At 45.5% G+C, this 22,471-nt stretch overlaps 2 protein-coding genes across 4 annotated transcripts in view; one reads left to right on the top strand and one right to left on the bottom strand.

Moving 5' to 3' along the window:
• C5H14orf39 (chromosome 5 C14orf39 homolog) overlaps nt 1-10,083 on the bottom strand; it is a 33,650-nt gene extending 23,567 nt beyond the window's left edge. The window contains exons 1-4 of the mRNA XM_065839721.1: nt 9,965-10,083; nt 6,551-6,607; nt 6,177-6,233; nt 3,043-3,169 (exon numbers count right to left, since the gene is read on the bottom strand). Of these exons, the coding sequence (XP_065695793.1) occupies nt 3,043-3,169; nt 6,177-6,233; nt 6,551-6,599 (233 nt within the window). The 5' untranslated portion in view covers nt 6,600-6,607; nt 9,965-10,083. The remainder of the gene's footprint in view (nt 1-3,042; nt 3,170-6,176; nt 6,234-6,550; nt 6,608-9,964) is intronic.
• Nucleotides 10,084-18,932: 8,849 nt separating this feature from the next.
• Nucleotides 18,933-21,550, top strand: SIX6 (SIX homeobox 6). 3 transcript variants are annotated; one of them, XM_071809753.1, is made up of 3 exons: nt 18,933-19,586; nt 20,376-20,543; nt 20,727-21,550. In XM_071809753.1, the coding sequence occupies exons 1-3, from the start codon at nt 19,015-19,017 to the stop codon at nt 20,893-20,895; spliced, it is 909 nt and encodes a 302-aa protein (XP_071665854.1). In that variant the 5' UTR covers nt 18,933-19,014; the 3' UTR covers nt 20,896-21,550. The 3 variants fall into 3 exon arrangements, with proteins under 3 accessions (XP_071665854.1, XP_071665855.1, XP_065695645.1); XM_071809754.1 differs by lacking the exon at nt 20,376-20,543 and having other exon boundaries at nt 21,457-21,550; XM_065839573.2 differs by lacking the exon at nt 20,376-20,543.
• Nucleotides 21,551-22,471: the final 921 nt, after the last annotated feature.

Genomic DNA, 22,471 nt, shown 5'->3' with positions numbered 1-22,471 from the left:
AAAGATCTGGCAATTAATTTGCTGAAGTCCAATAACCTTGAACAAAAATTAAAGAACTCCAGGTGTTGAGACAACACAGCACACAATATCAACATTTATAATAGCTGTAAAGTTTGTCAACAAATAAGCTGAATGAGAAATTGCAGCATCCATTCAGGAAATTTAGCTCTATTGACACAAGTCGTTTGACACCACTGGTGCTTAAAAATGTAATTACAAAATGCTACTTCACCACATCTACCGCAAGTTCAGCAGAAAGCTGAATTTTTAAAGGGTCAGATTTTTTAAAAAGGAGAAACCAACATGCCTATATACTTATACAAAAATTACTGGCACAAAACCAATGTGATCTTCTTCTACTCAGAAAGCTCAATGCCTTTCTTTAGAGGGAAAAAAAAAAGAAATACTCATAGAACTTCTATTAATCAAAGTACGAACCACGTTACATTTTATGTTCACATCTGTTCTGCGGACATGCAAAAAACACATAGTACAAGAACGCTGTTTTGTAAACACCACAAGCTCTACAGGATTCAAGCAGCTCATCTATTCGTTTGTTAAATGCATCACTGTTTCACAGAGGTTCTTGGTAGTCATCACATTTCTTTGTCCTTCCTTTCATCAGCTAAAGTATAAAAAAAATCTTTATCCACACTAATCTAAAAGCAATAAAAATATCTTGTAGTTTAGCTAGTGGGACAGGACAACAATTTATTTTCCAAATTACCAACATCCTGAGTTCGTATGGCTTTTTTTTTTTTTTTAATTCCTGTGAAATCTCACAATCCTTGAAAACAAATTTGAAAAATAGAAGACAAACAATCAAACTGGAATCAGTTCCATCAGCAGTATTTCACCACTTCTTGTTCTAGGATCAAAAGTTCCAGTTTGCATCATTCAAGAAACTAAGTATTAGCAAAATGTTATCACTTGTCTAAAAACATGTATTTTATTTTGGTAATTTTGTGACTTCAGTTCTTTGTTCCATAAACCAGTGTGGATTTCCTTAGAAAATACAGTAGTGTCCCAATACACCTGTCTCGTATATCATATTTTCTCTAGACTTGAATATAAGAATCCTGTATTTTGTTCAGTCTTCAAACATGCTTTAATATAATTATGATGTCTAGTAATCCAGACAAAAAGTTGTTCCTTTGAGTGCTCTATTGAGTATTACTGGCATTCAGTCAACTCTGAGGTTGATTACGACTCCAAAACAGTATCTGAATTTACAAAATCAACATTTGAGTCATGTCCAGTATATGTGGAGTATCAACTAGAATGTATTTTAGAAGTTTAGGATGCTTATACTATGTAAGTGCTCTAATTGTCAGATCTTATGGCCAGGGCTTGTTTGTTACAGTTTTCAGTATGTCGTTAAATGACATTTTCAATAATTTAAGACACAGTCTCTACTCTTCTGCAAGCATTGTCTTTCTATGAATACTCGTATTCATTAATGAGTCACTTCTCATTTTCAGTCTCTTTACACTAATGCCATTAATTATTCTTTGTAGGACCTGAGCCAAAACCCATTGAATTCAGTGATTAAAATTTAGATCAGATCCTTAGTTCTACCCTTAATTTTTTATTTATTTTAGTCATTTAACAGTTTGTGATTTACAAACAGATTTGCAACTTCAAAAGGCAGATAAGGAAGTAGCGTGAATGGTTTCAGAAGCTTACAGAAGCGTTCATTTTACACTGCATTGGAGGCAAGAATTTAAAGGAAAACTGGAATTTTCTTGTCAAGGTCAATTCTTTTCCCAACCCTTTTTATGAAAAAGCTACAAATTAGTATGATACAGCAACATATTCAAACCCCTAGCTACGACACCCACTTCATTCACTGATGTTTCCATTCTTTCTTCTATTTTTAGATGGTTCAAAATAAACCTAAAAAGGACGCTGATGCTATCTTCTCTTTTTAGTCTTAGAAACGCCCACATTCTCCATTCACATTAAAAAAATCAAATATACATTTCAGACAGTTCTATTCAAATACTTATCTTTAGATAAAGAATTGCAAGAAAACCAAAGGGATATAATTTGCTAATAAATCATCACTTCACCTGCCAAGGAACTAGAGAGATTGTGGAGAGATGAACACTGCAGTGCAAAGACAGGATTAAATCATCTGGGCCAAGCTCTCTGTATTGTCAAATACTGATTTGCCTTTTCAGCTACGCTTGCAAACACCTGATACTTTCATTTTGAAATATTATACATTCTGTGTCAGTAAGAAAAAAACTCTTCGAAGTCAAATTCTTGCTTGAGAGACTTCTCATTACTAAGATTCAAGAGTGATCTGCATTTACATCTTGCACTAATAATCTGATAGGTAAATGTCTGTGAAGAAAACTGTGCACTGCAGGCTGTTGCATTCATCAAAACAATATGCCTAGAAAAAAAAATCTGCAGCCTGCAGTAAAAATTATACCAAAACATGATAGCAGGATTGCACGCATATCTGTACATAGAGACACTTATAAGACATCCTACAAGAGAATATGCATAGCACAAAAAGTCATGCAAAACCTGTTGTGAGCAAAGAGTAGAAAGATGTTGCAATTTCAGGAAGCCCAATTCAGAGTTAAATAAAGAACAACATAATGAAGCCTTATCACTGACAGTTATTAACGTTTTTTAGCTAAAAAGAAAGTTAACTTCTTTTGAACAGTACTGTCAATACTATTCAACTTTGACAGTATTCACATGCATCCAAACATAGGAAAATTATGTTCCTGTTATCTTACTACTGAATATTTTGGCATGCTCCAGACAGTACCTGTGATCTCCGGAAACTATTGATTTTAACAAAAAACTAAAACAAATTTAAATGTAGTACAGTTTTCCATAATTTACTTTTTCAGGGGGTGGACAATACCACAATTTTTGTACCTGATGGTTGGCAACTTGAGAAAAAGAGGAGAATACTACAGTTTTCTTTAACATCCCTCCTGTCTGAACACATACACACATATTTTTACACTATTTCTGAATACCATCTACAAATCAAAGTTCAGAATATATTATACTTACACGTTACAACTCTCCTTACTACTCTCATTTTGCTTGTGCAAATCAGCAATTGCATCATTGGCATTATTTATATTTTCCTGCAACCTATCGATTTCACTCTTTTTTTCCTTGATTTTTTCAGTATACGCTGAAATTAAGAACAAATATTTTATAGTAGGCTTTCATATTGTCAACATATCCATGAAATAGAACCCTACATTCAGAATGATTCAAAATTACTTCCAAAATACTGAATCTCCATAGTACCAGATGAGTCGCTAGCTTACAACTAAGCAAATAAACTACAAAGTGGGTCAAAAGCTTAAGGAGTTTCAGCTGTGTGGCAAGTACCTAATATTGTGATATTGAAATTATTTGTGTTGTCTGTGCACCCCAGTCTATGTAGAACTGTAATAACTGTTTGTGGTAGAAAACAAAGCACTCTTAGCAGTTAGAGCTGACTTTTCCTTTTTTTCTGCCATTCACGGTTGTCTGCAGATACTAGAAACCAGAATATAAGCAACTCTGCCCTTGGTAACGTTTGCAACTGAGGAGACTGATTGGAGCACAAAAGTTGTTTGAGATGAGGGTGTATTTCAAACATCTGTTTGGTTTTACAGAAGTCCAGAAACACAAATGTTTTGAATGGGAAAGCTGACTACGAGAAGGGAAAAATTAAAACATTGCTAAAGGTGTATGGGCAAATTATTACTAGAAATGGAAACACAGGAATTTAAACGAAACTGGAATTTACTCAAGGTGAGAATGTGTAATGTATAATACATTAATACAGGACACAGAAGTTAATTAATGAAAAAGATGCACTATAACGACAAATCCTCAAGTTCTGTGCTACTTGTGGAGAATCTTAAGGCAGATTTCTGAATGAATGGTTAGTAATGAATCCATACTGTTGCACATGGCCAGTGTTCTCCTTCACAAAAGCTGAGAGCTCTCATGCATGCTCACATTGCAATACAATGAGCACAACTAGGTGCATGTTTTTTTTCTCTGTGCTGTTTCTTTCTAATTTTTTTCATATAAGGTTTCAGGGTGATTAGTGCCAAATCATCCCTTGCCATCACGGCTGCCCTGACATGCTATACGCCAAAGCTGGTGGCCCTAGATAGAAGTCAATCACAGTCATCCTGCCTTTCTTATCTACTTAACCAGAAAGAGCATCTTAGTTACACAAGATGTTTCTTCAGTTGTTTGAATTACTGCTCTGAAACTTCAGGTCATCCTGAATTTTCGGTCTGTTTTTGCAGTACTTGCTGTATATTCACTTTCAACACCAGCTGCATTTATACCATAAAAAAACCCCAAACAACACACTTCTCAGAGAGAAATAGTGCTCAGTGAAAAGCGAAAAATTCTCAATGTACTTTAATATCTTGAGTTACCCTGAATATCTTCAATATCTTAATATTTTCGGTATCTGAAGTCACTAACTTGCCTTTACCTAGCATGAAGCGTAACTTTTGGAACACTGACACATGCCTCATTTCTGTAAAAATTCAGGTGTATCCTGAAGACAACATTTTGAGATGTACTGAGATATAACTGTATTAACAAAATATGTATTACAGAAGCAAAGCCATACACTCAACATTTTATTTAGTATTTTCTAGAGAGGAGCACTTCTGAGATAAGTGTGAGTTGTTCTACTCAGCCTTTGCTTTTGCAAGGACCTTGGGGATGAGATCCATCTCACCCAACTTTACAATGCAGGCAGCTAATTCAGAACTAGACACACAAGGCTCCAGCCACACTCAGTGGAGACAAGTGAACATCTTTTAAAGCTTACTTTATCTAACCTACTTTAAATCCTTTCTTCAGGATAAGACAAATCACACCCTAAAAGTGCCTGTTTCCCTCCACCGGTTATAAAGGGACTCAAGCCAAAAAGCCCAATGAATCTCACGCTAAAAGTCTAAGGCTGAATGCTACAACTGTTGCTCTGCCAAGTAATACACAGAGACAAAATTTAATCAGCGGAACTATTTCTGGGTAAGTTTTTGGATGATTTAACCCAAACTCCTAAAAGTCTGAGTGTTGGTTTTGAGTTCACACATATTTAGAAATCTCTGAACTGAACACACAAATAGCTATGCCATGTTACTTACACAGTCTTTGGATTTTCCCTAAAAGCATGCTCGTTTACCACAATCTTGCACGAATGTTAAGAAAAACCTCAATGCTAAGGCTCAGTTATGTGATTGAAGAGTTAGAATTCTAGGTGTACCAGATTTAGTGTTACAGATGTTTTAATGTTTAAGATGCTTCAATTTAATACTGATAATCTTCTTTATTAATAAGTACTTGCTTGGACATATCAGCCAAGATTCTTAGAAATGTCACCATTAAGAGGAACCAGACCAGAACTCTCTTTTGTGCTTTTTTCCTGAAGGTTATGAACTTCAATATATACCTATGAAGTATCAGTGATGAGGCACAGATGTCCTCAGAATGTCTAAAGAATAGTTTCTGTACCAGAACCACTCTCATGAATGAGTGATACCACTTAGTAACATGGTAAAGAAAAAATCAGTCTAGACCTAAATCCGTAACATTATGCTGTCTGTTAGTCCTGGGGACAATGAATTGATGTGGAGCAATACTGTCACATTGGGTTTCCTGTTTTAAATTTCAAATAAAACTATCAGCTGTTTGATTGCAGAAAACAAATACCGGGCTTGAGTGGGTAGCAGCAACTGAGAAAACTTTCATTATTATGAGGAAACAGAAACAGAGAAGCAGCAGTGAGGCAGAGGTCCAAATGTGGAGAGAACGAAAAACACGAAGAAAGAAAGGGAGGCGAGTGGCAGATGTATTGAGCAAGCACAGCTGAATCAAAGAACTGCCAGTGACTGTGAAGAGCTACAGAGTCAGAGCAGGAAATGGCGCAGCACGAAACTGGCTGCCCATGAGACAGCTGAACAGCATTAGCTAAAAGTCACAAGCAAAAGCAAAGTCTGCTGGGGAGAATGAGCGAGTATTGATGGCAAAAGATGAGGTAGGGTGAGCGCAGGACACGGGACAGTTTTCATTCTTAGGCTTGCTTCCGCTGTTGAAACACAGACCTTGTACAGGGACTAATGAGACAAAAGCAGTGTGTTCAGTGTCTAATAAAATGATAATTTATCACTACTCACATTTTATCTGTTGTTTCTCATATTCCTTAGCACAATAAATTTGTTCTAGCTGGAAAACTAAGAAGAAAATAAACACTTTTACATACATATACACATGTATAGATATACAAGTTCAGCTGTGAAACAAAATGTATGCTGTGCAGCATTACTTGCACTGATTAACAAATATCTAAGTATCTAAATAGCAATTTTACTATTAAATAGTTGTTAGCATCCCTCTCCATAACCTCAGAGCTAACAAAACACTATGCAGGCAAACATCAAAACCTTAACATTATAAATGTATTTGAAGTTAATATAACCGTTTGAAGCAGAAAACATTGCTATATGTACTGCATTAGTAACTATTAATTTAAAAATGTACAATGACCTACCAAACTCGAGCAGAAGTTTGTGCAAGTTGCTCAAAAGTCTGTCACTCATTGTGTAAACTACAAAAGAAAAATGCAATTCAAGGATTTACGCAGTCAGAGACTCTACTGGCACAATAAACGAGTCAAACCGCAAGCAATACCATACACGTTAAGATACAAAAGAGGGGAAAAAAAGTTTTAACTGCAGTTGAATTAGTATCTAAACCACTTTAGTGGAACCAGATTTCTCATGGATAATGGTAATGGACTCACTGAAAGTCTAACCCAGTTAGGAAAAAAGCTGTATCGTTTAGGTAAAGTGTTGTTCCTGAAGCAGCTCTGTCTTTGAGAGGTTTAATGTTCTTAGAAGGCATGAAGAATGCAAGAAAAGATGCTTGTGTATAAAATGCGTAGCCTCTACTCCAGCTGGTTTACTAAGCCTATTGACTGCAATGCTGGTAATGGAAAAGCTACTTAACCATTCTGCACACTCCTCCTGCAGTAATTGCTAAGTACATTTAAATCAGAAAGTATATGCATAAGTGTGATTAAAGACAGAACTCACATACAATGGAAAGCAGCTTATTACAAATCCATTCTTCTGTTTGCATGGTGGTGCTACGTGCAGAAATTCAGTTATGGGTTTTTAAACAGTTTGGGAGTCATGTAGTCTTCTAAAAAGGAGGCAATCACTGTTTTATCAGAATGTACTGAATACATCTGGTTAGCTCGGATATACTTAACATGAAGCAAATTTATCTGATATTTAACTCTCCTACAATGGCTTCCCCATTCCCTCAGTACTGTGTAAAAAGTAAAGCCTCAACAAATTGGTGATGAGATCCTAATCCGGGATAAAGTGGAATGGAAAACAACCGCAGAATTTAACTCAAGTGGCATTAAGGCCCCATACTGTAGAACTGAGACTGTGGAAGCGGGAGGGGGTGGGAGGAGCATTGAAAATGCTGGATGTTTGACAGAAATGAATTTGCTTAATAGTTAAGTGAAGCTCAGAACCCCTAATCCAAGTGAATGGATTAGTACAGGCTGTGATAAAAAACTCTGAGAAAGAGATAATAGTTTTACCAAATGCATTTAAAAGCTTGAAATCCTAGTTCCTGGTGCCTGGAAACACTTAAGAGAGCAAATAAAACATTTTCTGAGAACACTAAGAAAAATACTATGAGACAGCACCTAAAGCCACAGGTCACTGCAGAATATTTTTACTCTTACACAATGTGAAAGAAAATCCTAAGTAATTCCTTTGGATGCAAAAATTAGTTTGGAGCATATATTAAAAACCTGTGCTCTAGAAACAGTTTAACAATGTTTATCAGTTGTTTCTCTGACGCTTCCCATCAAAACTGGGGTGTACACAGAAGATGCGCAGATGAATGCAAAAGAAAAAGCAGAAACATTACTTTAAACAGCAAATAATTTCTACTCATTGGATTATAAATTGCAACACAAAGTTTACCAAGAGTAGACCGTAGAGCTGTGTGTTATCAAGATACTTACAATTCTGTCATTTAGTCACTAAGACAGTTATTATTAATTTGATCTTTTGAATGCTTTCGTAAAAGAGAGAAACAGAACTGAAGTGAGCATTTAATATTTTTTTGTAGTTTTACAATACAATTTATTTAAAGGGTAAAATTGCAGAAAACGACAGTGCTCCTGAAAGCATGCATATGTAAAATACCTGCTATTCTGGACATTGTTAAAATGAAGTAACACAACTGCAAATAACAAATGCTATTCTGTATTGTCAATTAAGAGGATACATGTGTCACTGGTAGAAAGGGCTGGGAGATTCAACTACACCGGTAACCTAGAGGATGTTTGTGGATTTTAAAAGCAGTGGTTAACACCAGCCTGAAACAAAAGACATGTACATTTTGGACAACTGATGACAACTGATTGTAGTAAAGGCTGATTCTTGGTCCTACTGGAGAAAAGTAGCATCGGATCAGTAGCAACTCTGGATGTTGTAATTAAATGTATAGCTTTGGTAGGAACACCTTTGTAATTTTTCTGTAATATTAAAGAGAAATATGTAATACACAGCAAGGGGTAAAACAGCTTCCAATAGCATTATTATTTCTAATGGTGCTTTTCAGAACGCTGCTAGAAGAAAAATATTATACATCTTGCATTTTTGTACCACATTAATAAATGTAATTATATGGAATTCCGTTGCGGGAGTAAAGTTTCATGTATTACATGAAACCACAAACTGCCTGATGGAGTCTCTAGCCATTATCTTAACACTAACATTGATGCCACTTCTGGCAGCAGAGTTACAGCAGTAGGGTCATATCCCATCTGGCAACGGCCATTTCTAGGTTCTTCAATAAAAGGTGCAAAACACTCATAATCTATGGAGTAAAGGCCTTACTTTAAATCAAATGCTCAATTCTACCCACTGTCAGCTGTGCAACAGTATTAGTTTCTATTGGCTTTATATAAATATTTTTTGTTACAGCAGGGCTCTTTTGACAGCAAGCTGTATTTGCCTCTGTTATTCATTACTGTTTAAAACTGTCTTAAGTGACTGGTTATTTAATTCTTCTTGGAATTTAGTAGAGTTCACATTTCTAGACTAACTTTTTACCTCTTTTAAAAAAAGAAAAAAAAAGAAGAAAAATAAAGTTCCTTTCATCGTACTGTTTCTCTTCTGCCCCACTCCTACAACACCATTCAGGAACCATGTGAGGAGACTTGAACCCTGCATTCAAGGCAAGGACGTGCCACCTTTTTCAAACCTCGCTGCCACGTTCACCATTTCTTACACCAAAGCCCTTTTCTTGACTGCTGACAATTCTAGTTATTACATCTGAGTTAACATAATTGCAAGGCTCTTCATTTCTGAAGTCCCTGTTCCTAACACTTATGTTTTAAAGCGCCATTACCACCATGCATTATGTGCCGTGCCTTCATTCCTGGCTACCTACGTGTCTTGTCAGGTCCTCAGAAAGTCAATCATCTTCTGAATTGCCACATTTTACTTAGTTAAGGCACATACCAAACAAAAATATATTGCTCTAGATTATTCCCTAAATTCATAGAATTCAGAAATTAAGGCTCTTTTGGCAAAATGGTAGGGGGAAAAACATCCTGTGGTATACCACACAGGTTGCAGGTGACCACCACAAAATGGTGGTACAAGAGAAGGGGACCAGGTTCACCCCCAATGGAGAAGGTGATGGGGCCAGGGCGGCCAGGTGGCCCCTCTGCATTTTGGGGGGCCATCAACACTCGGAAAGTGACTGGGGCACGCTGGTTCTGCACCGCCTTAGGCGCTGCCAGAAGGGGAAGGGCGAGGAGAGCCATGACAGCCGTCCAGGGCCTCACCCCAGGGGCAGCATGGCGAGGAGCCGCAGCGTGGCCATCGACCCGCTCCATCAGCTTCGCCCAGAGCCGCCGCCAACCTACCCCAGGAGGAGCCCCAAACCCCGGCGAAGGACCCGCTGCAGCCCCCGTGAGGGCCGAGCACCTTCTCGTCTTTCTCCCTCACAGACCCAGTGAGGCGGGAAAATGGTCGGGCAGCCCCAGAGCCCCGCGGGCGGGAGGGGCGGGTGCGGGGCCGGGCGGGAGTGGCGGCCTCAGCGTGGCGGGACGGACGCTGATTTTATTACTAATTGCTGATTTTTAGGTGTCGGCTCAGACCCACCAAATTGAAACCGAGAAATAAACTTAAGAGCAGAGTCAGTTATACTGTGAAGCGGCATTCTTTATTTTATCAGCGCTGCGGATCATCCTCCATAAGTGCTCCAAAGACTGGACGCTCTTGCGTTGCTTATAGTCACATAATTATTACATATGCACTACAATTTTCGAAAAATTTGACATAAAATAAATCTATACTAAGAAGTAATTGTTAATGTTATAATTGCTTAGTTTCTTACTTACATCTATTAATTATTAGTTAAATATAAGCTAAGCACTCCGCTTCTAAACGATGTATTACTTAATCTTCTGTTTCCCTCCTGTCGTGCAGGAGGATCTAAAACTTGAAAAATATCGCCTCGTTTTACAGGTGATCCGAAAGCATTAATCACGTCAATTGGTTAATGATGGATGCGTCTTTTGTAACTTAATTGCAGTGTACATTAATTTAGGAGCTTCTCTTCGAAACGGCGCAGAGAGGGTGGCAGGTGCTGGCACTTTCCGCTGCGACACCGGGAGCAGCTTCACCTGCCGGGAGAAGGGGCTGAGGACATTTTGCGGGCAGGTCGAACAAGCTCGCAAGTTTCCCCCCCATCCAAAAAATAGAAACCCCACCCGTTTGCAATAACAGTGAGAGTTATGAAGGAAAGATCAGCATTTCCGAAGGCTTCGGGGCGAAGGGGGAAAAGCGATGAGGATGCTCCATCTACCGGGGAGACCGCGCAGGCGGAGCCGGGTGGGAGCCGGGGAGAGGCGGCAGCATCTGAAGACGTGCCGGGGGTTGAATACACATACACACACTCATACACACACACATACACACACACATACACACACACACACATACACACACACATACACACACACATACACACACACATACACACACACACACACATTCGCACCGGGATGGACCACTGAAATAACAGCCTGCAGCGTGGAACTTGCTTTATCCACCATGCGGGTCCCACGCGTGTTGCTGACCCAGCTATGGAGTGGGGGAAAGCTGTGATGGTGTAGCGATTGCATAAAGCCGCCTTCTCCCTGTACCTCACGTCTAAAGGCGCGGCCCGGCTGTCTGATGATTTAAAAACGCATTAAATTATCGCACTTCACATCCTTTTATATTGAAGATGCTGGGGAATGTCACCAGCTCCGACAGCTCTGAAGCGCACGGCGGCCTCGCCTCAGCGCAAGTTGCCCTCACAAAATTGTGTGAGTTTATTTATTTATTGATGTGCAGCATTACGAGGCAAAAATGCACAGCCCGGGTTCGGAAGAAACTAGAACATGATACTTGTCTCCAAACTGCAGTAGCAAAGGTGTTGGTTTTTTTCCCTCCCTGTTGAGATTACTGAGGCAGAGTTTAAGACTATGATAAGGGAAAGAAAATAAATGATGGGGGCACAGGGTGGTGAAGGGGAAAAAAGGACATCAACATGGATGATGAAAGAAGAGAGGATAGTGAAAGCAGAAACAGGATAGAGGAGACGAACAGAAAACTATTTCTGCCACACGCAGCACAGGGGTCGGTCAGACGCAATGCTGCTTTCAGAAGAGTCAATTCAACCAACAAGAAATGCAGCTTCAGAGAGAAACAGCTGACCTACCTGGCTTCAGATCAGAGATGAAGAAGTGGAAAGAAAAGAGAGACAAGTGGAAAACGGCATGTTCTTTTGGAAGCCACATGTCTGCGGCCTCTACTCTGTGGAACCCGATGTGTTGAGGCTCTGTCCTTTCCAAGAGCATCTCCGCACTGCTCCCACCACCCACCATATCTCCCTGCCTGTCCCGAGAGGCGAGAGCTGCCTCTCCAGGGACACTTTAACTCCTAGATGCCCCTGGGGCCTCCATAATTGCTGCTTTGCAACCCATCTTCCCAAATCATTGCATAAAACCAGAGGAGAACTCGCCTCAAAGCTTTGTCCTGCCTTAAGTAATTCTCTTTAAGACCCCCCCCCCGCCCGCTTCGCAAACTTATAGAAGTAGCAGATCACTTCAGTGATGCTCATTAACACCTCCCGGTGTTCCGGTGATTTAAACAGCGATGTCAAGGAAGGCTGAGGTTCCCACAGATCCAGGGACCCCAGCTCACCCGGAAGGCTGTCAGTCATTTCAACAGGCTTTGGATAAAGCCAGCGGGGACTTCCCGGTTAATTACCTGTACGGGCTGTCAAGAGCTGGTCCCCACTGGGACTTTACAGGACCCAACATCTCCTTCAGTCCATCTTATTTATTACAAGGACTCCCGACCCCAGGTTGTCGCCCTGCACCCACTAAAAAACTGTTTCTGCGGCTGTAGAAAGGAGGGCTTTGTGTCCCGCTGGTTCCGCCTTGTTTGTTTTGCCTTGCTTCCCAATAGCATCCTTAAAAAAAAAAAAAAAAGTCATAAACAACTATTTTCATTCCCACTCGGCAAGAAGAACTCTTTAATAGTATAATCTCGAATCAGTGATGAACGGATCGCATTCCTCTGAAAATATATATGGTCAATTCAGGGCTCAGAAAGGGAGCTAGAGCCCCCAGTCCCCCCGACACTGCCTCTCACTGGGCTCCGCTTTCTCCTTCTCCCTCTCCTCCGGTTTTGGAGGGCTCCCCTCAGCCTCCTCCAGCTGATGGAGAGGGCAAAGAAACCCCGAACCTTCCCCGCAGAGAGGACAGAACACCCTGTGCCCCCAGCCGCACCTATGGACGATTTTGGGAAGATCTCTAGGGACAGCCACGTCAAACCCCCCCTGGGGGAAAGCAGGGAAGCGTCATTGTCTAGTGCTCCTCGAGCCTGCCCTGGCTGTCCTACCTAAGGGGGAGAGTGTCCGGTGCGGAAACTCACCCAGGGGTGTAACGACTGGGGGGGAACGGGATCTCTACGGTGTTCGGGAGACACAAGGCGAGGGGAGCGATGATGGCGGAAGGGAGACAAGGACAGAATAAACGTATCCCAAACAAGTGCCTTTCTTCCAAGCTGAATAACTTAACTCAGAAAGGCAGCGAGCAGATAACGCGGAGAGGCTGAAGTGCTGGCCCTTAAAACTCGGCAAGGTTCAGAGACCTTCTGGTCGTTATCTTTGGGGGAAAAAAAAAAATAAATATAAAAAGCCTATCAATTTCTTGTTAGAAAGTATGGACTATTCCCGTCCTCATGCGGCTGCTGAGGGATAAACTTGCTCCTTGAAGCAGCACCGCGAATGCCGGAGCCCAGGCAGATGCCCACCTTCCCACCTTCAACGGTGGCCCCAATGCTGTTTCCGCCCCCGGGTTGGTGCCAGGGAGCTGGACCAGGAGCTGGACTGTCCCGGGTGTGATGCTGCTGACACCCACAGGGCACCCAAAGCTGCGGAGGAGCTCCCTCGACAGAAATCAGGGCCCCCAGTTCCCGAGCAGCCCTCACGGCAGCGATGAAGCCCAGCCGTGACACACAACTCCCGAACTCAACCCCGGGCATTCAGCCCCAGAAGCATTTAGAGACTACACTATCTCAGGGTATCTAATCCTGGTTCTTTCCTCTTATCCAAATATGGGAATTGTCCCCATTCCTGCTTTATGCTAAACACGTGTTTTTCTGACATCTTTCATCCTTGTCCTGGGCGGGTATGAAAAGGCTGTTGGATTTTTTTTTTTCATTTCCATAGACACGAAATAGTTTTCCATACGACTACTGCTATCCATTCCCTGTCTCCCGTGGGAAGGGAGTCGCAAGAACGCCTTCTTTTCCTAAAGGACCACTTCCCACGGGGAAAAAATATAATAATAATAAAAAATATGTATACAAATATATATATATATATAAAAAATACATATATAAATAAAAGAAAATAAAAGGAGTTACTGGGAAAAAACAAGCAAACAACCCCCTAAAAGGTCAATAACTTCCAGATATATTTGAGTACTTTGATTTTTTAATTTGATTGTTATTGTTGGAATTTTCAGAGGAAATCCTGATGGAAACCGGAGGTTTTAAGCTGAGTGAAGATTGTATGTGAACACGCCTCAGTTAAAAAGGAGACTGGGTGCTGTGTGTATTTACCTGCAGGTAAAGGCAGCAGCCAAATAAATCCCGATGGATCAAGGATTTTAAAACCAGACCCTTAGCTACACCCTAAAGAAAACTGAAGATAAATCTTGGGTGGTAGATCTTTTCTGCCTGCAGGCCTGGCCTTGGCCAGGGCCCTGTACAAGGAAGATCTTTCCTTACTAGTCTCAACATATTATTATTATTATTATTATTATTATTATTATTATTATTATTATTATTATTATTATTATTATTATTATTATTATTTAGTTTTCAGTGCTTCTTAAGTCTAACAGCAAACGGACAGGCCATGCTTTGATACTTTTTATTACAAGTAACCTAAATAATACGCCGAAGGGCAAAGATTTAATGAATACCTGGTCTGAGAGGGGAAAATGAGTAAACATCTGTCGGTCCGACAGCATTTCGGGGACTTTGGTGCTTTCAACCGTTATCACTAATTTAAGTGAAAATCCAACCTGCACAGTCTCCCTAATACTAAGTAGGTCACAGCTTTAAACATAACTCTTTTTAGGAAGAAATGGAGCGATCGATAGCTGGTATTTCAACAATTATGGCACTCTTACAAAAATTTTAAAAAAAAGGCAAGCACACGAACCACATCGAAACACGGGGCTTTTCCCTACCAAGCATCCCCCACCACATCATCCTGAGCTTGAGGTCTTCCCTCCACCAAAGCTCCCGAGTGGCTCGATGGGAAACGCTCCCGAAAACCAGGTCCCCCGAGGGGTTGACATTTTCAATAACCTTTTCTCTAAGCGACAGCGGCCACTCCACTCCGCCTGAACATCCATCCCTCCTCCTTCGGCGGCAACGGGGCGAGCCGGGGGAGCGGGCTGAGGGCAGGGACCCGCGTCCTGTGCCCGCTCCAGCGCTTCCCGACCCGCAGCGCTCCCCGGCACCCGGCCGGGTCGTGCCGGTACAGATTCAGGGTCGAGAAATCCCGTTCGATTGCCCAGGTATCCGCCCGAGGGACTGCCTGCACTTGGACTCTCTCAACCAACGCTGCAGACTCGGTTAGCATCACTTAATGAACTCCCACATCTCCGGCCATCCTCCCGAGACCTTTAAAGTAGGGCTTCTCCTTCCCAGGGGTATTTTTTTAATGCAATACTTAACGTTAAACAAAAGTTTAAAAAAAATGAATTCTCACTTCTGCTGCGCTTGGAAACTCCACCTAAATAGGTAATCGCAAGGGACTGCCATTCTGGGACCCAAGATAGCTGATAAGTGCTGATAGGAAAATGTGTAGATATGTTGCTCAGCATATTTTTGAGGCCCTGCGGGAGGATGCCGGAGAGCACACCGTGCCGATGCAGGCTGCCGGGATGATACGGATTGCTGGGAGTATTTCTGATAAATATTTTTTAATGTACAGTTTTATTCCTCGTTCTCCAGTGGGTTCATCTCTGTAGGGATAACTCCTTACGCTACCTGTAGCAAGGGTCAGAGTCGTGACCTAAATTAAGGTAGTTATCATTGCCGGACACGAATGTCACGAGTTTTGTCCCTATTATACGGGAGAGGTGGGAAGAAGAAAAAAGCGGGGGAGGGGGGAAGCGGTAAAGCTGCTCTGGAGAGATGGGGGTGAAACCTGCAGGGGTTCTCTGTGATTAAAACGCCTGGGGGGTCGGGGGAGGAAAGGAAGAGCTCCCTCGGAGCTGGCGTCTCTCACTCGGCGTGGTGACACAGAGCGAGGAGCCCCCAGGTCCTTCTCCAGCCAGGCACAAGCGGGTTACCCCCGGACTGTGCCACTTCCCAGACAGAAGAGTCCAGCGTTCACAGCTGGAGAGGAGGCAGAGCTACTGGGGCTGGGCTGATTTTCCCCCTCGGGTCACCCTTTAAATGGTTAACACAGGGTTTCTGGGTCCATTTCGGTGTCGCCTTTTCTTTCTCTTCCTCTCAGCTCCGAGCAGACCTACCAGAACCTCCCCGTCCGGGCCGGTTTTTGGGGAACAAAGGCTGGGGACCTGGGGGACAGCCTCTCTCCCCTGCGAGCTGCTCTCGCTGCTCTTAATGAGGATTCATTTCTTTAGCCTCCAGTCCTGGCTTTCATTACGGAGCCTGTCTCGCTCTGTTCATGGTCATTAGGCTGCAACCCAGTAACTCCCGCGCCAGATCATGTGCATTAAAAAATAAAAATTAAAATAAAAAGGAGAAAGAAAAGACCTACGGTAACATTAGTAATCATTATCATCATCATCTGGCCGATCTAAATTAGCTACCCATTCACACAGGGTTTCCAGCCTACCACCTCTCTCAAAGCAGAGATTTTCCTCCATCAACCCCTGTCCCGGAATGTTTTTGGGGCTCCGGCGGGGTGGGCTGGCGGGGCCAGGTCAGCAATGGGGACGCGTCCCTCGCCGTGGAGGTCGCCGCCTTCTCACCCGCTCGCTGGGAAGCCCGATGCTCATGTCGAGGAGGTTTGGTTATTTGTTTGGTCTTGGTTTTTTTTAATCCCTGTCCGAAGTGGTTATGTGGGATCTTTCCTTGAGCTGGTCAAATTACTGTTTTTCCCTGGCGGAGAGGACAGGGATACGGTGGAATTTATAGTTGATATTTTACTCTGATTATTTTTTCCCCGTTTTTCCCCTAAGGGGATCAACAAATCAAACCTGGGTCTGTGAAGTGAAGCCGAAGAGTCTCCGCTTTCCTAAGTTTCTTTGGAGTGTCTCTGAACTCATGAGTTTTGTCTGTGCTTTTATGTCTCCCCAGCTCTGTCGGGTTTTATGAAAATGAGCAGTATTGAAAGCTTTTCCATCCCGCTAGCTGTGAGCCTCACATAAATGATGTAAATGGCTCGAAGGGTTTTTTTCAAGTGAACTGTGTAGATCTGTGAAAATAATATCAGGGTTTTCCGTCAGAATGAGCTTAGCACTGTACTGAGGCGTACCATAATCTGACCCGACACCTCCGACCATCTGCGCTATCTATCTGCCTTCTGATTTACCAAATCTTCACAAGCAAAAGACAAATTGTACTTGATACTAAAGAAAAGACGGCGAGCCCCAGTCCAGCTCCATTTCTGCGGAGAAATCATTGGAGAAAATGTAAATCTGTTTAATTTCGGTCTACAGGCAAGTAGCCTTTGCTAGCTTTCTTAAAGAAGGGAAGACAGGAGAACAAAAAACAATAAGGGGGGGAAAAAAGATAAAAGAGAAGAAAACAGAAGGGAGAAAGAGAGAACAACAAGATATCAAATTAAGAAGGCATTTCTTTGACAAGCGTTCTCGGAGGAAAAAAAAAAAGGCATTGCAAGGAGCAGAGGGGAGAACATATTGAGCTTAATTCAAAATATATGCTGCCTTTTCGAGCGTGGTCCCTAATGTTCCAGGGAAGAAATTGCCACTGAGCAGCTATATATAGAATAAAGCGCATGGCTTCTGGATTTTTTTTCTTCCTTCTCTCCAGAAAACAAACCGTATCCTCACAGCTCCGAAAGTGATTTCATCCTTGCCCCGAGGCGGCTGGAGGTTGTCCCGCTCTTCCAAATGGGCAACTGGGCGCTCACCTCGCCCCCAGCCTCACGGTCATTCAGTTGGGGTGGGGAGCGGGGGGGGGGTTGAAACCCGCGGGGAACGATTACTGCTATGTGATCAATATTTCCAAAGATTACTGAAATATGCTTTAAGTCGCTGTCCTGACCTACAAATGACTTCTCACTCCCCGTGACTCTTCTCGGCGTCTATTCAGGGCCACTCAGCCGAAAACAATGTTTTAAATGTTAAAAAAATATATAAAGTCGAACGGAGAAGGACGTTGGACTCCTTGCAGATAATTCCTCGTCTTAGCAGGGATAGAAAGTCACCTATAGATAGAAGGGGGAGAATTTTTCCCTAATCTCGCCTCTTTTTGCGGTGCTCCCGCTGCATCCATTGTCACTGACACTCCCTGCGTCACTGTCACTGTTATGCAGCCGGTTTTATCTGATTTCTCAGCCCCGCCACATCCCCCTCTCCAACCCCGGGTGCGCCGAGCTCTGTGCCGTGCAGCACCGGGCCGGATCCCGAATCTCTCCCAAGGAGAGTGTAGGGGGTCCTAACCATCCCATCGCGGGGGCCGCTCCCTCCAACTTTCCGGCAGCAAAAGGCAACGGGTGTCCCACTTCTCCCCCCTGCATCTTGCCGCTCCAGGGACGGTTGAGCTGCGCTCCCCCTGCCCGGAGCGGAGGGACAACCGGCGGGGTCGCGGCCGCCGGGGAGCGGGCCAGGCCGAGCCGGGACGCCCCGGGGAGCGAGGCGGTAGCCGGGGCGGGGAGCGGGGCGGGGAGGTGCCGCCAGCCGGCGGCGTGGGGCCTTCCGCCGTGATTGGCAGCAGCTGACAGTGAGTGGCAGCCCCGCCATGGAAACCCGGGAGCCAATCTGCCGAGCCCGGCAGCAAATCAGTCGCTCCCGCAGCAGCGCGGCGGCGGCGCGGAGCTCGGCTTGTGCCCTTTTTTTTTCTTTTCTTTTCCTTTTTTTTTTCTCCTTTTTTTTTTTTTCTCCTTCCCTCCCCCTACCCCCCCCCCCCCGCTCCCCACTCCCGCCCTCCCCCCTGCTCCATCCTCCTCCTCCTCTACCCTGCCCACCGCCCCCAGTCGCCGGAGCCGCCGAGCGCTCCCCATCGCCTCTCCGCCCTCCACCGTCCCTCCCGCGGCAGCTCTGCCGGCACCGGAGCAGGCAGAAGCGGAGCGAGGGGCGGCCGCCCGGGCCGCTGCCCGCTTCCCCGCCGCGGGGGTGTGCGCGGCGGCGGCGGGCATCGCCGGGGCTGCGCGGAGCGCGAAGCGGAGCCCGGCGCCGCCTCCATGTTCCAACTGCCCATCCTCAATTTCAGCCCGCAGCAGGTGGCCGGGGTATGCGAGACCCTGGAGGAGAGCGGGGACATCGAGCGCCTGGGGCGCTTCCTCTGGTCCCTGCCCGTGGCCCCTGCGGCCTGCGAAGCCCTCAACAAGAACGAGTCGGTGCTGAGAGCCCGGGCCATCGTGGCCTTCCACACCGGGAACTACCGGGAGCTGTATCACATCCTGGAGAACCACAAGTTCACCAAGGAGTCCCACGCCAAACTGCAAGCCCTCTGGCTGGAAGCGCATTACCAGGAGGCGGAGAAGCTGCGGGGCCGACCCCTGGGGCCGGTGGACAAGTACCGGGTGAGGAAGAAGTTCCCGCTGCCCCGCACCATCTGGGACGGCGAGCAGAAGACGCATTGCTTCAAGGAGCGGACGAGGCATTTGCTGCGGGAGTGGTACCTGCAGGACCCTTACCCCAACCCCAGCAAAAAGCGGGAACTGGCTCAGGCCACGGGACTTACCCCCACGCAAGTGGGCAACTGGTTCAAAAACCGCAGGCAAAGGGACAGGGCAGCAGCCGCTAAGAACAGGTAAGATGCTGCCCGTCCCGTCGGGGCACAGGGCCCGACGCCTTAGGGAGGCTTCACCCCCGCCCGCCGAGGCCGGGGAGCCGGGGGGGCCGGTGGGAGGCTGCGCGGCCGCGGCCTCGTTCCCTCGGGGGACGGGGAAACGAACCCAAACTTCCCGGGAAATGCAGCGAGATAAAGTGGGAGCAGCGGGAAAACCCTACGTCTTGTATTATTGATTTATTTTTAATCGCGCTGGGGTCCCCGCTCAGGCTCCCCCTTGGCCGCCCTTGGGGGAGCGGGGAGGGGAGAAAACGACTGCCCGGGCCCCGAGACTGGCGGAGCTGCCGTGACCCCGGCAGGACCTGGCGGCACAAGGGTCGTATTCAGCGGCGAGGCGGAGAGAAACCCCTCCTTCAAAGTTTTGTCCGGACATATAGATACCAATTTCATACATATCCATCTAGAGCAGAGCCGACAATGCCTCTCCGCGGGCCATGCTCATTTTTAGCGAGCTGCCTTGCCCTAAACCTCTGCCAGAACCAACCGGGAACGTTTATTGGGATATTTTTCTTATTTCTCTTCTCTTTAAAAATTTACTTTAAAGCTTACAGGACAAAAATCGTGGCTCTAAATGCACGGTGTTTCCCTGACCACTAGCGGCACAAGCAGGTGCCCCGGGAAGGGAGCAGAGTACCCCTGTTTTCTCCTATCCCGGAGCCCGAGGCGTGGGGTGTCCCAGTTGTCACCCCGCTTGCTCCTGCGCTCATCCGGGCAGCCGCACGCCGGTTAAATAGGTGCTGTCACCCACAGCCCCTTTTCATCGGCTGAGAGGGGAAATGCAGGGCCTGCTGGAGCGGAGCCGCCGCCTGGGCGACGCTACAGGGAACGACCGACCCCTCGGATTAGGGAGGAGGCTGTGGAGTGGAGAACACAGCCACCCCCCGGGTGTGCCGGCCGAGGAGCGGGGCTAGCCCGGGGGTAAGCACCCAGTTTCTCAGGCAGAGCCGCCAGACTGGGATAACTGGTGTGAGCTGGAGTTGGGGGCATAAACATGGGGTTGCCTGTCCAGGGAGTCCTTGGGAGGAGAAGCGGGGGGCTGTCGGCGGGTTCCGGGGGCGCGGACGGCCAGGCGGTGATGCTGTGTGTGCCGGTTCCTTGCAGGCTACAGCAGCAGGTCCTAACGCAGGGCTCGGTGCGGTCGTTGCAAGCGGAGGAGGAGAGCGGTGGGGAGGCGGTGGGGGCCGCCTCCAGCCCCGCAGCCAGCCTCTCCAGCAAAGCGGCCACCTCCGCCATCTCCATCACATCCAGCGACAGTGAATGTGACATCTGACACCACCGCCATGACAAACCGGGGGGAGCGGGAGGTCCAGCTCACCGGTGCCTGCCTGCCTGCCTGCGGACGCGGCCGGAGCAGCGGGGCTTGCAATCGTCCGGCCTCGGTCGCCAAACCCGGGCTACCGAACGCTCCCCAGCCACACACCGCCCGGCCGCGCCTCCCGCCCAGCCCCGCAGCAGACTGCATTAAAAAAACGTGATAAAAATCGTTGTCGCCTTTATTTCGAAGGATTTGCAGAATTGATGCCTAAAAGAGAAAATTAGAAAAAAATAAAGGAAACCCACAAAATGTAAAAAAAAATGCAACAACAAAACAACGAATGCCAAGTTGCAAAAAAAAAAAAAAAAAAGCCTGAGCGCCTGCCCTTGTCAAGCGGGGGTGTTTCATGTTGAAAAGACGCTGTTCTTTTGGTTGGATTTTGCTTTACTTTAAAGGGTTTTTTATACATATATATATAATGTTTATTTACTTATTTAAGGGATTGCTATGGTAGATTTTTTCTATTATTATTATTATTAATTATTATTATTTTTGGCTTGTTCTCTATGTGCACAGGTGACTTGTAGAGCATGTGCAGGACGAAACTGTATGAAGCAGCCTAAAACCATAATAAAATACTCGGTGAACGACCCTCGCATCTGCTTTGAAATGACGGTGTCGGTCTCAAGCCCGCCAGTTAACGCAGAGCAGATCTCCGAGGCCACGGGTATTTCGGCATCAGTTCGGTAGCAACAGAAACAGCGGGGCCCCCGGGATCGGGGGCGATGCCTTTGGAAGTCAGGGAGCCGGGGAGAGCCCGGGGAAGGTGAGGGAGCGGGGCCGTGGCTGGCGGAGGATGCGGGTTCCCGGGGAAAGCAAAGAGAAGGTATCGCCTCAGCTTCTCCTCTCTCAAGGACTGAGGCTTTTGGAATTATCAGCGGCGAATTTTCGGACGGGGCGAGGGAAAAGGAAGGAAAAAAATAAAGGTGGGAGGGGGGAGAAAAAAAAAATAAGAGAGAAGAGAGAAGTGCTAGGGGACAACCCAGCCTAGGAAGCTAAGCTTCCTGCCTCACCTGGCAAACGCAAGGAGGAGGAATTCACAGCCCTCCATAGCCGGGAAGGGACGGATGGGGCGCGAAATAACCCCAAATCGCGGCCCCTGCGACGTGTCAGGGGCTGAACCCACCGTCCGCCTCCCTCGCTTTGTTTTGCGGCGGTTTTGCTGGAGGAGACCAAACGCCAGGTCTAAGGGGCGTGCTAAGCTTTTTATTTTTTTTTTTTTCCCAGTAGAAGGATTTTATATTATACAATTTGACATTGATCTTTAAATCGCCTGAGCTGTGCTTTTTTCGTCTGCTCGGTCTCATCGCGTTTGCTTCCCTGTCCTCAGAGAGATGCCTCCCCGGTAAGCTGATTGCTCGGCTCGTTTTATTTAGCAGGAGAAGTCTCGCACCGGGAGAAGGTGGACAGAACGGCCAGAAATGCCCCGCTCCCCTGAACGGCCGGGGGGCACAGGGACCATTTCAGCTCCCTGAGAGAATAAATCAGTCCTGCTGCCTTTTATCGAGAGGGGGATTCCTGTCTCAGCAGT

This window comes from Patagioenas fasciata, chromosome 5 (genome assembly GCF_037038585.1).
Source record: "Patagioenas fasciata isolate bPatFas1 chromosome 5, bPatFas1.hap1, whole genome shotgun sequence".
Taxonomy (NCBI): Eukaryota; Metazoa; Chordata; class Aves; order Columbiformes; family Columbidae; genus Patagioenas; species Patagioenas fasciata.
The sequence above is the reverse complement of the archived record's forward strand: the minus strand, read 5'-3'. Positions and strand labels throughout refer to the sequence as shown.

Excerpts from the sequence above, each read along its gene's own strand:
- SIX6 (XM_071809753.1), top strand. The coding sequence starts at position 19,015 with ATGTTCCAACTGCCCATCCTCAATTTCAGCCCGCAGCAGGTGGCCGGG. Across the intron at positions 19,587-20,375 it reads GCAGCAGCCGCTAAGAACAG|CCCCTTTTCATCGGCTGAGA; the intron begins GTAAGATGCTGC and ends TGTCACCCACAG. Across the intron at positions 20,544-20,726 it reads GGAGCGGGGCTAGCCCGGGG|GCTACAGCAGCAGGTCCTAA; the intron begins GTAAGCACCCAG and ends GGTTCCTTGCAG.